The 12,610-nt window shown below is 37.4% G+C and overlaps 1 protein-coding gene across 1 annotated transcript in view; it reads left to right on the top strand.

Moving 5' to 3' along the window:
* WNK3 (WNK lysine deficient protein kinase 3) overlaps nucleotides 1-12,610 on the top strand; it is a 120,849-nt gene that overhangs the window by 38,319 nt on the left and 69,920 nt on the right. The window contains exons 8-10 of the mRNA XM_036839275.1: nucleotides 2,151-2,445; nucleotides 3,259-3,452; nucleotides 3,546-3,695. Coding sequence (XP_036695170.1) covers nucleotides 2,151-2,445; nucleotides 3,259-3,452; nucleotides 3,546-3,695 — 639 coding nt within the window. The remainder of the gene's footprint in view (nucleotides 1-2,150; nucleotides 2,446-3,258; nucleotides 3,453-3,545; nucleotides 3,696-12,610) is intronic.

Below are 12,610 nucleotides of genomic sequence, written 5' to 3'. Positions count from 1 at the left end.
GTAAAAGGCTCACCCAGATCTTTCTGTCTTAAGGTCAATTGTGTATAGCTCAATAATGGGAGTGATATCTCATCATATTCACAGGTTTGAGGATTAAGATGGGACATCTTTGAGGGGCCATGATTTTGCCTATGACGGGTACTAACAAGCTGATTGGATGGTATGATTGCTTATGTCAGACTTGTTAACCTCTATTCTCAAGTATCTGGGTGGGCCAATAATTGGGGAATCTTTGACATAAATATTTGTGGGTCTTTCTTCTTGGATTAGCCAGATTCTCCAGAGAAGCATCTTTCAATCTCCTGCCTGGAGGATAAGGATCTGGTTACTGGTATTTTGGTAGCCAAGTGGGGAAGAGGGCTGGGGGTTTCTGCGTATGGCGTTCAGCATGCATATGGTCATTTAATCTTCTTGTTTTTGTTATGGTAGCCATACCCTCAACTGTGCCTGGTGTTCCCTAGTCCAGATATGATCCTCTTTTACCCTCTCCAGAGAACAAAATTACAGACTTCTTGGGTAGGGAAGAAGCAATCACCCAAAGATGTGGACTGGAGGATGGAGCACAGGGACCTAATACCTAACTACTTCTCAAAACCCTTTCACTTAGTCTTCCTTATTTTAGTCATCTCTTTTGACTTTACCCAGTTCTGTAAGTACCTGGTACTGCCAGTTCCTGTGTGTTATGAGTATTATTCAGTATAAATGGGAATGATTTTCAGCTTTCCCTGGTTCATCTTTTTCAGGTCCACTAGGTCAGTTATTATCTATTTGTTTTCCACATCCCCAAATGTCCAAAACATTGTCTGTTGTTGCTGTTGCCTTTATTCTTTCTATCCTTGTGAGTTTATGACTTAAAAATCCATTTACTCTGGGAGTGTTTTCTGAACTTTGGGAGGGAGTGAAATTAAATATATGGATTCCATCTAACATTTTAATCATTTATCAACTACAATGAAATTTCCCCGAGTCTGCAGACCCCCAAGGTATGCTTTAAAAAACAGATCATAGGACTGAGAATAATATGCCATGGCACCTCCTCAAGTCATTATCTCTGCTACTCAGCCCTGTTCCTTTCAGACAATAAGCCCTTAACTTCTCTTCTGTCACTCTTCTAACACCTCGTAAGATATAGCACTTTGCCATAAGCATACTTCCTCTGCCTAGAGTGTTGATCTCTGAACTTCATCTACCTCTCCCTCAATAGCCTGCAAGTTCCTTGTTTTGTTTTAATCCAGGTCAGACTTTACCTTCCTCTATGATACTTTCTCTGCTTTCACCAGAGAGGCCTGTGCTCCTTTAGGGCTTTTGCAGCAGCTCATTTCTACCTTTTATTTCATTTCATGTTTTTTTTAAAAATTTTTTATTTACTTTATTTATTTATTTTTGGCTGTGTTGGGTGTTCGTTGCCGTGCACGGGCTTTCTCTAGTTGCGGCGAGCGGGGGCTACTCTTCATTGCGGTGCGCGGGCTTCTCATTGCGGTGGCTTCTCTTCTTGCGGAGCACGGGCTCTAGGTGCTCAGGCTTCAGTAGTTGTGGCACATGGGCTCAGTAGTTGTGGCTCACGGGCTCTAGAGTGCAGGCTCAGTAGTTGTGGCGCACGGGCTTAGTTGCTCCGCGGCATGTGGGATCTTCCCGGACCAGGGCTCAAACCCATGTACCCTGCCTTGGCAGGCAGATTCTTAACCACTGCGCCACGAGGGAAGCCCCTTATGTTGTTTTTATCCTTCTCTCACCACCAGCTTGTGTGTGCATATAGGACAAAGGACCAGCTTAGGCACTTATATGTCTCCAGAGCCCAATACTGGGCACATTGTAGACACTTACTGTTGTTGAATGAGGAAACCTTTTTAATGTTTCACAAAACTTAATGGCAGTCATAAATTACCTGTAATAAGACTGCATGTACTGAAATATCAAGCTATTTGTTTGTTTTTGTTTAAAGCCAGAATTATTTCAACAATGCTTGGTAATAGTGTTGTTTTTCTTACTAAAGTCTCTGGCATTTATGCATGTCTGATTAAGAAAGAACATAGAAACAAATTAACTGTTATTTAATAGCGTTTGGAATTTGGGGGCAGAAAATAACTGCTAGTAAAAAATAAAAGTAAAAATCTTAAAGATGTGGTTTGCTTATTATGTTTTGTTTGTAGGTCAAGTCAGGATTCTTCCATGAAAGTGATTCCAAAGCTGTTGCTAAGTCCATTAGAGACCGGGTGACCCTGATAAAGAAGACAAGGGAGAAGAAGCCAGCTGGCTGTTTGGAAGAACGCAGAGATTCCCAGTGCAAGTCTGTGGGGAATGTACTCCCTCAGCCCCAAAATACAACTTTGCCCCCTCCTCCTGCTCAGCACAGCGGGGCTGAATGTGAAGAAACTGAAGTTGATCAACATGTGCGACAACAGCTTCTGCAAAGAAAACCACAACAGCATTGCTCCTCTGTTACAGGTAACACAGTTATAATTTATAAAAGGAAATGTGTAATTGTATTCCCTTATTTTTAAATAGTACTTTTGTGTGTTTCAAAGCATTTTGTTATCTATCATTTCATTAATTCTTTTACAAAATCCCTGAAATAGGCAAGCCAGATAGTTTCCTTATTTTAAAATTAAGAAACTGTTCTGTTAAGTGACTTGTCCAAGGCACTAGTTGAATAAGGATTATAATCTTTTTACCATTTTTAAGGGTCTAACGTAAATCCTTTAGTAAAGAAGATATGCAACTAAAGATAGAATTTATTCTTCAAGAGGGAATTTTCTAGACTTTAAGAACTTTCGTATTTTAGACCCAAGTATAAAATTAACACAGTTTCTCTAATTTTTCTGCTGTAATGCATTCTCTTCTCTAGAAAGACACAGTATTTTCATAGTAATAACCAGTCGTTCCATAAAGGCAGTATTATTTTCTAGCCAGGTTCTAGGAGAATGAGAATATGCTACTTAGATTTTACTGAAATCCTAATGGCAAACATAGATTAGTTAGGCTATACATGAAATGGCCAGCAAATCGAGTTGACTTTTATGTAATTCTTTGTAGGTTTGTTTTACTAAGAATATTTTAGTTATACCACAGTATCAACATGGAGAGTTTACATGATGGTTTTTTATTAATTCTGCAGTGTACATATTTTATTTGAAGCTGTTTCAGGTTGTCAGAGTAAAAAAGAAAAAAATTAAAGAAACACTTACCATTTCCTATGCTATTTGGACCTTGTGTTTCAAGTTTTTCCCTTCTACTTATCACTTGTTTTCTTTGCCGTAGGTGACAGTTTGTCTGAGGCAGGAGCTGGATCAGTTATACATTCAGATACTTCAAATCAGCCCAGTATAGCCTATTCCTCAGACCAGATGATGGGTTCTCAAATGGTTTCTAACAACCCACAGGCCGAAATAAATGTTCCAGGGAAAATTTATCCATCCCAGCAGTTAGTGGGACATTACCAGCAGATTTCAGGGGTGAGGTGAAGTGTTAAATATATTTAAAATATATAATCAGTATATTTACTGTAAATGGGAGAGTTTATCTTTAATCTTTTTTTTTTTTAACAGTTGCAGAAGCAGCCAAAGCTGACTCAGCCCCAAATTTCGCCTTTGCTTCAAGGTCAGTCCACTGTTCTGCCTGTACATGTCCTTGGACCTCCACTTGTCTCACAACTCCAGTTTTTGCCATTAAGTGTCCCAAAGGTCTCACAGGTAAAGGTAAGATACATTTTAGAGGCTCCGTATTCAGTTAAACTTATTTAACACTGCCTAGGTTTTCTGACAGGCAAAGGCTCTCTTTCATAAATTCATCCTAGTTTATATAAAAGTCACTGAAAGCTAAAAGTTGTTTATACTTTCCTTCACTTAAGACATTCTTCTTGAGGATGTGTCTAACATTGTGTAACTAGAATCTTGAGACACTGCTTGTATAATTGGAAGAGAAACTGAGAACTCCATATACGGATAAAAAGTTTATTTAGGGGACTTCCCTGGTGGCGCAGTGGTTAAGAACCCACCTGCCAGGGCTTCCCTGGTGGCACAGTGGTTAAGAATCCTCCTGCCAATGCAGGGGGCACAGGTTCGAGCCCTGGTCCAGGAAGATCCCACATGCCGTGGAGCAACTAAGCCCATGCGCCACAACTACTGAGCCTGTGCACCACAACTACTGAAGCCCGTGCGCCTGGAGCCTGTGCTTTGCAACAAGAGAAGCCACTGCAGTGAGAAGCCCGCATACCGCAACGAAGAGTAGCCCCCGCTTGCCACAACTAGAGAAAAGCCTGCACGCAGCAACAAAGACCCAATGCACCCAAAAATAAAGTAAATTAAAACAAAAAAGGAAAAAAAAAGAATCCGCCTGCCAATGCAGGAGACACGGGTTAGAGCCCTGGTCTGGGAAGATCCCACATGCCACGGGGCAACTAAGCCCATGCGCCACAACTACTGAGCCTATGCTGTAGAGCCCACGCACCCGTGCGCCTAGAGCCCGTGCTCTGCAACAAGAGAAGCCACTGCAATGAGAAGCCCGTGCGCCGCAACGAAGAGTAGCCCCCGCTCGCCGCAACTAGAGAAAAGCCCGCGCACAGCAACAAAGACCCAACGCAGCCAAACATAAATAAATAAATTAAAAAAAATTTATTTAGGACTCAGATCCCTTTTTATGGTTTGTTTTTCGTATTGGACTTTTCCAGCCTGGTTTGAATGTAGAGGGATGTCTTTTGTAGTTAATTAGAAATAGTATTTCATAGACTCTTATAGTTTTAAGCACTTTCATCTAAATTCTTGACTCTTTTGGTTCACGTTTATTTCTGTAGGAGAAATAAGTGTTTTTGTCATTTAGACTCTCAAAGTCAATGTTACTCATTTCTGACAACGAGTACACAGTCTTTGTGAGAGTTCATATATCAAGACTATATCCTGGTTTCCTAGATTATGGACTCTGGATACATGGTTGGGCTTTTCTTTGCCGTCCCATTTTCTTTCCTCAACCCTACCATCCCCTGTGTGTGTCTTCTCTCTTTGGGAATGAGACAGTCTGAGCTCCTAGGCATTCTCTGTATGTGATTTAGTTAGCAGCTGGTGATCTGTTGCTTTTAAGAGACTGGTATATAGTCAGTCATAGTTCATCAACAAACTTTTAATGACTATCATCTCTGCGGATATAAAATGAGATAAAATATGGTCCTTGCCCTGAAGAACTCATAGACTTGTAGGGGAAAACATACATGTACTTGACAAATGCCAGATGCATTTAAAATCTGCTGGGGGTATATTTAATCTGATATGGTTGACAGTGCATGGTGTTTGGCTAGTATTTGTAGCTTATATGGTATATGTTCATACTTGAGCTCATGTTGTGGTTGGATTTATCTCTTTTTAAGACTATAATGCGAAGTGTGTTGGATGGATGCTTAAATTAACTTAGGTTCAACCACGTAAATATACAGGTATGTGTATTTTGAAATGTGTTTCCAAAATTTTTAAAAGAAGTTTAAAAAATTTATGAAAGTGTTATTTACCTATTTAAAATAAAGCCTATAAAGTTATAAAGAAGACAGTGAAAATCACCTACTATCTCTCCAGCTAGAAATAAATTATTGTTTACATTTGGTGGTAGAGACTCTAGATTTGTCTTTTTTTCTATGTATACATATATAACTTTGTTTATACATACATATGTATATCACATACATACTATTTTGTAGCCTGCCTTTTTCACCTAATATATAGAATCCACATAAGCAAGCACTTTAACCAGTGGGGGTCTTTTTATGAAAGTGGTGGTTCAAGTTCTAGGAATTATTACAGCCAGCCTATGTGTATTCAGCCAACTCACTCCTCTCCTCTTGAGAGAGCGTCTCTGTTCCCTTTAACTATGATATTGAAATCCTTTTGAACTTCCAATGTCTGGTGTGTGGAGGTGTCAGATTCAATTACTCTGAATTTCTGCCAGGGTTTGAGTGAGTTATGTGGCAAGTGCAATAAATGAGAAGCCATGAGCAATATGTTGCCTGGGGACAGGTCTCAGCCCCTTAGTGTACTCAATTAGCATTTACTCATGGTATTAGGATTTTTATAGGACTAATGCTATACCCAGCACCTTTTTGATAACTTTCTGAAATTTTTTTAAAATTTATTTTTGGCTGCTTTGGGTCTTCATTGCTGTGCACGGGCTTTCACTAGTTGTGGTGAGCGGGGGCTACTCTTTGTTATTGTGCGTGGGCTTCTCAATAAGGTGTCTTCTCTTGTTGTGGAGCATGGGCTCTAGGCATGCGGGCTTCAGTAGTTGTGGCGTGCAGGCTCTAGAGCGCAGGCTCAGTAGTTGTGGCACACGGGCTTAGTTGCTCTGCAGCATGTGGGATCTTCCCAGACCAGGGATTGAACCCGTGTCCCCTGCATTGGCAGGTGGATTCTTAACCACTGGACCACCAGGGAAGTCTGAAAATAGCTTTTCAAAAGTAACTTTTATTCTTATAAATACTCTTGAAAAATACAGAAAAGTATAAAGAAAGTAAAATTACCTGTTATCCCACCTCTGAGAAATTAAAACCTTTGAAATTTTTAAGACATTTCTCTATGCATACACATTTTTTAGTATTTATTTTATCAGAATTGGATCATACCAGCTTTTTAAAAGACTTCTGTTTTTTAAATTGAATTATATAAGGCATATATACATTGAAGTATCCAAATCTTAAATGTGCAGCTTGATGAGTTTTTACATATGTATTCCCCTGTGAAATGCAAATGAAGATATAGAGCGTTTCCAGCTCCCTAGAAGGTTCACTGACATTCATCCACATTGTTGCATGTGTCAGTAGTTCGTTTCATTTTTTTTGCTCTGAGTTGTTCAGTTGTAGAATATACCACAGTTCAGTTATCCATTCTGTTGATGTATATTAAGATTGGGATTGACATATATATACTAATATGTATAAAATGGATACCTAATAAGAACCTGCTGTATAAAACAATAAAATAAAATTCAAAAAAAAAAGATTTGTTCTAGCTTTTGGTTCTTACAAAATAAAGCTACTGTGAATGCTCCTGTATGTTTGTAGACACACCTCTAGACACATGCATTCATTTCTCTTGTGTATGTACCTAGGAGTGGGATTGCTGGATCACAGGATAAAGGTATGTTTAGCTATACTAAATAATGCCAGACAGTTTTCCAAAGTAGTGGTCCAAAATGCATTCTCAGCAGCAATGTTAGAGAGTTCCAGTTATTCCACATCCTTATCAACACTTAGTATTGTGTGTCATTTAAATTTTAGCTGTTCTGGTGGATGTGATGTTGTATATATTGTGGTTTTAACTTGTGTTTCCCTGATAAGTAATGATATTGAGCATCTTTTCATGTAATTATTAGAGATTCAAATATCTTCTTTTGTGAAGTATGCCTAGTCAACTCTTTTTTTTTTTTGAGTTGTTTATCTTTTTCTTTAGTCTGCTTTAATCTCAACCAGTTCTTCAGGCTTTGTTGTTCTTTACAGTGTTGAAATGCAGAGGCCAGTTTTTTTATAGAATGCCTGTCATTTTAGGTTTGACTAAAGTTTCCTCATGGTTAGAGTCAAATCATGCATTTTTGGCAGGAATACCATGTAAGTGACATTGTGTTCTTCTTAGGACATCTTATTAGGCATATTGGTGATCCCAATATTTGTGATGTTAACTTTTATTACTTGTTTTAAGTAGGGCCTGCCAGGTTTCTCCACCATAAAGTTGCCATTTTTTCCTTTATAATTTACGAGTTATTTGTAAGGAGATATTTTGAGACTCTGTAAATATCCCTTTCCTCATCAAAACTTTCACCCATTAGTTTTAGTGTCTGTTGATGATTTTCTAAGTTCATCATTCCTCCTTATATTTATTAGTTGGCCTTTCTCCTTCCTTTACTCATTCAGTCATTCAGTCATTTGTTCATGTCAGTATGGATTCATGAGGCTTTATTTTATTTAATAGTGTGTGATATAATATTATCATTATTTATTTTGATGGTTAAGGTGCCCCAGATTTGGTTAATGGGGGCCCATTCGGGGTGGCTCTTGTGTATTTTTGTCATATCCCCATTATTCTTTGAGCACTTCTTTACTTTCTGGCATAGCAAGATATTCCAGGCTCATTTTGTGCTTTCCCTTCCCTAGCCCTGGAATCAGTTATTTCTCCATGGGGCCCTGATTCCTTTTAGTGAGGAAGGTAATTTAGGAACCAGAATTTGGATGTTGGGTGTGTTTGATGGTACGTGGGAGTCATAGCTTCTAGGGTTCTCAGTGGACAGATTAGAGTGTGTGCGTGCATGCGTGTGTGTGTGTGTGTATTTCATACTGATACCTCCAGCCCATTTTGCTTTTGACTTTGTGTTCTAGGGAAAAAAATTTTTTTTTTGCTATGTTTCTCCAGTATACACCCAACATCTCCACTTTATTGTATAATAGGCATTTCAAATTTAATATGTCAAAAATTAAACACTTTTTTTTTGCGCTCCCCTCCCACCACCACCCGAAGCCTGTGCTTTCCACAGTTGTCTTCATCTCAGCAAATAGGAACTCTGCCTTTCTTGTTACTCAAGCCATATATCTGTGGTCATATTTTATTCCTCTCTTTTTCTCATATCTGACTTCAAATCATCAGAGAGTCTTTTGTCTTTTCCTTTAAAATACATCTACAACCTGACTACTTCTCACCACCTCCACCATAATCACTAGCATAATGATAATCATGCTAGTCTAATTTCTTTCTTGAATCATTGCATTAGACTTCTAACTGTTGTTCTTCCTTCTGCTTTTGCTCTTTTATACCCTTTTTCTCATTATAGGAAGCAGAGTGATACTTTCAAAAAATGCAAGTCAGATCATATCTGAACCCTACCCCAAACCTCGCATTGCCATCTCACTCACAGTAAAAGTCATAATACTGTACTTAGTGGCCTGAAAGCTCTATAGGATCTGGACTTCCCTGCCCAACCCTCTGACTTCATGTAGATTTTCTTTGAATTCTGTTGTCCTCTTGAGTGATAATTAAATCCTTTCACAGATCTATAGCTTGAGGACAAGGAGATGTACACTTTCTGTGTATTAGTAGGTATTGATCTATTGTAGTTCCTCTGTGCTGAGGTGTGGTTTACTTTTACCCCCATAATGAGTTCTCTAATGCTTGTAATAATCAAATATATTAAAGACTACATTCTCCAACATGTATGGATACCAAAATTTTTCCTTTCTGTATCCTTGCTGAGTTGGCTTTACTTGTGAGGACTCTTCCTCCTAGAAAGCCAGATGGCTCAGTTAGTCTCCTCCTTTTTATCTCCAATATGCATTCTCACTCCTACCATTATAACAAATAAACAAACAAACAAAAAACAATGTTAGTTGCTCTCTCCAAATAGCGGTAGAAAGCTTGGAGAGGCTGAGACAAGAGTAGTGCATGATCAATTTGCTGGTTGATACAGACTCTCGATAACTCAACTAACAGCAGATATCAGGGGGAAAGTATGAAGTATAAGTCTCCTTTGAGTTAGGTTCCCTTTCATGAGGTGATCTCTAGAGAGGTCCGGGAGTGAAACCTGGGTAATGTTTTCTTCAGTCCAGTTCTACATGCCTTGTAATTAATGAAACTTCTTCCTAGTTTCTGTTACTCTTGTCTGTAAGCCTTTGTGGTGCTGGTGTGTTTTCATCTTTTTTTATTCCTGCCTGTTTAATAGCCTGGGTGTCATTTTGTGAGTTTATCCAAGGAACTGTGCTGTGTGTAGATCAGTTATTTCTTAGGGTAAATTTCATTATTCGGAATCTTGGCTTGGCCAAAAATTGGGCTTAGATAAGCAATGACTTTATAGGTGCAGGGTTCTTTATAAATATAAAAATATGGAAGTGGGCATCATACACAGTGATAATTTTCTTTAATTAAATAAGCAAAAATTTCACTGGCAAACAGGTATATACAACATACATATAGGCTTGAGCTACTTTATGTCTTCAGTTAGACCTGAATTTGATCTCTGGCTCTTTGAATTATTTATTGTGTGATTTGAGGCAAGCTATTTAATTTCTTTTAGTTTAGGTTCTTTTTATCTGTAAAACGAAGTTTTAAAATGCCTCTCTTGCATTTGCAACTTACTTTGAAATGCATAAAAAATAAGATGGATTGATGGATATACATGTGATAATGCAAATATAATAAAATGCAATAGACTGTGGGTGGTGGATGTATAGGTTTTCACTGAACAATTATTCAGCTTTTCTGTATGTTGGAAATTTTTCATAATGTCAGAAAAAATGCCTATTTTGTAGGCTTTTTAGGAGTAGATGAGGTACACGTGAGAAGTGCCTGCTGTGTAATAAGTGCTCAAGAAATAATGGTTGTTAAAAGCACTTCGTGAGAGAGACATGTTTTATAGTGTCAGTAATACAATAAGGCAGTTTATAAAATGTTTTAAAATACTTCCCACTTTTACTGCTCTCCTTCACTCCAGAATAACCGAGTAAGAATTTCTGGAATGTGCTTGAGCTTGCATTTTCTTTCCTTCTGTTTTCTTTTTTCCCCTTTTTCCTCCCCTCTTCCTTTGCTTCCCTTAAGATTATAAAGTGCACCCAAGGGCTAAGAACCACTGATGGGAGGAGGGCAAGTAATAGTGAAGTAAGTAAAGGAGAGAGAAGGGTTAGGAACTAACAGAAAATCTTCTGTGGTATGCACAAGGGGTCTCTGCTCTTCAGTATTCTTTGGAGTCATTTGTCTACTCATTCATTTTCTTTCTTTCAATTTTTGCCTCCATCACTTATAGCCTCAGCTTCCTCATTGGTAAAATGAAAGTAATAATACCTACTGCTTAGAGTTGTCATAAGGGTTGAATTTAGTTAAATAATGTATATAAAGTGCTTAGCATTTAATAAATGCTCAATAAATAGTGGTTGTTTTGTTGCTATAATAAAAATAAAAACAATAATAAAATGAGAACATTATAATAGTGAAAGGCATTATTGAGCAGCTGTTCCTATTTCAGGTATTGGTTAGGCATCGGGGATATTGTGATAAATCTTACAGATACAGTCTCTTCCCTCAAAGAGCTCACAGTATCATGGGTGAGAAAGATCAAGAAACAAGTTCAATCACTTTGTTATACAGCAGAAACTAACACACCATTTTAAAGCAATTATACTCCAATAAAGATGTTAAAAAAAAAAAAAAGAAAAGAAACAAGTTCAAGACAGCATTTTTAAATGCCAAGATAGAGAGGAGAGAATGGTGTGGCCCATGGAATTCAGGCCTAGTTTTGCTTCTCATTTTGGCCTTGTCCTCATTCTGCAAGTGAGTTATAGGTACTTTAGTTTTATTGAACTTTGCTAGCTAGTTATCAACGTCTCAGATATCCAGATATCAAGGTCTCATTAGGAAAAGGGATTGGTACCTGTCTTTCATTTGGATTTGAAGGTGAGGGTTGGGGAGAAATGAGCATAATATACCATTTCCTGCCTTCCCCTTCCCCCTCTAACCTGGTCAGTTCATACTGAGGTTTTTTTCCTGGACAAATTAGACTAGCTTCTAATTATAGATTAGATAATTAGCTCTTTAATATAATCACTGTTTAAACATTAAGAGCAAATACTTTGGCAAAGAGATTTCATTTTTTTTTGTACACACAAGATTCAACAAAATGTATCCAACTTTAACAAATGTTTGTCTTAAAGAAACTTAAAAAAATTATGGTGAGTCCCAGCAAGATGGAGCAGTGCCATGGTGTCTTGATGCATAAATCTGGAGGCAAAGTAAACAAAAGATAGTTACTATGGCAACAATCTGGAATTATATTTTATAACCACTTATAATTATTAACAGGATTATTAATGCTACTTTCTGTTGGTCCTCAGAATCATGGCTAATAGTTGGTTCATCTGCGTTTTTTATATGCCAGCTTCAAACCAAGTTCTGTCATAATATTTCTAGGAGTTTCAAAATTAATATTTGCAAATAGATGCTGGGATATTTGTAGATGTTTTTCAAATTTAGTGAAATGTTTCATTCTTACCTTTGTCTAAAATAACTATAAAGTTGTGCATTGAAATAATGGGGACCTGCACTGAGATTATCAGATTTCAGGGTTGATAAATCTGTACAAAGTTGAATTAATTTTTTTCTTATTACCAAAGCAAGATGAATATAGTTAAGCTTGCTTAACACCAGGTGTATATTCTTCCAGACCATTTTATATGCTTATGCATACATGCAATTTTAATGTAACCATAATGTATATATACTCCTTTATAATCTTTTTTCACTTGTAACATCTTATATGTTTAAGCACATTTTTAAAGGGCTGCATAATATCCTTTAGTATGGATGTACCATTATTTATTTAATGGAGCAGATAAAGGAAACAAGTGACTATTTTTTTGCTGTTTGTAATTATATTCCATGTCGTGAGGAACATTTTTGTAGCTAAATCTTTCTATGCACTCTTAATTATTTCCTTGGGATAGATTTCTAGAAATAAAATTGCTAGACCTTTTAAAAACTTGATACATATTGTCAAATTACCCTTCAGAAAGGTCTAAGCAGTTTACAATCCCATAAATCCCAGTGGTTTATGAAAGTGCCTATTTTCCTCTACACTTAGTATTTGCTATCCTTTGAAAGTTTTA

The sequence above is a fragment of the Balaenoptera musculus genome, chromosome X (assembly GCF_009873245.2).
Source record: "Balaenoptera musculus isolate JJ_BM4_2016_0621 chromosome X, mBalMus1.pri.v3, whole genome shotgun sequence".
Lineage (NCBI taxonomy): Eukaryota > Metazoa > Chordata > Mammalia > Artiodactyla > Balaenopteridae > Balaenoptera > Balaenoptera musculus.
The sequence above is the reverse complement of the archived record's forward strand: the minus strand, read 5'-3'. Positions and strand labels throughout refer to the sequence as shown.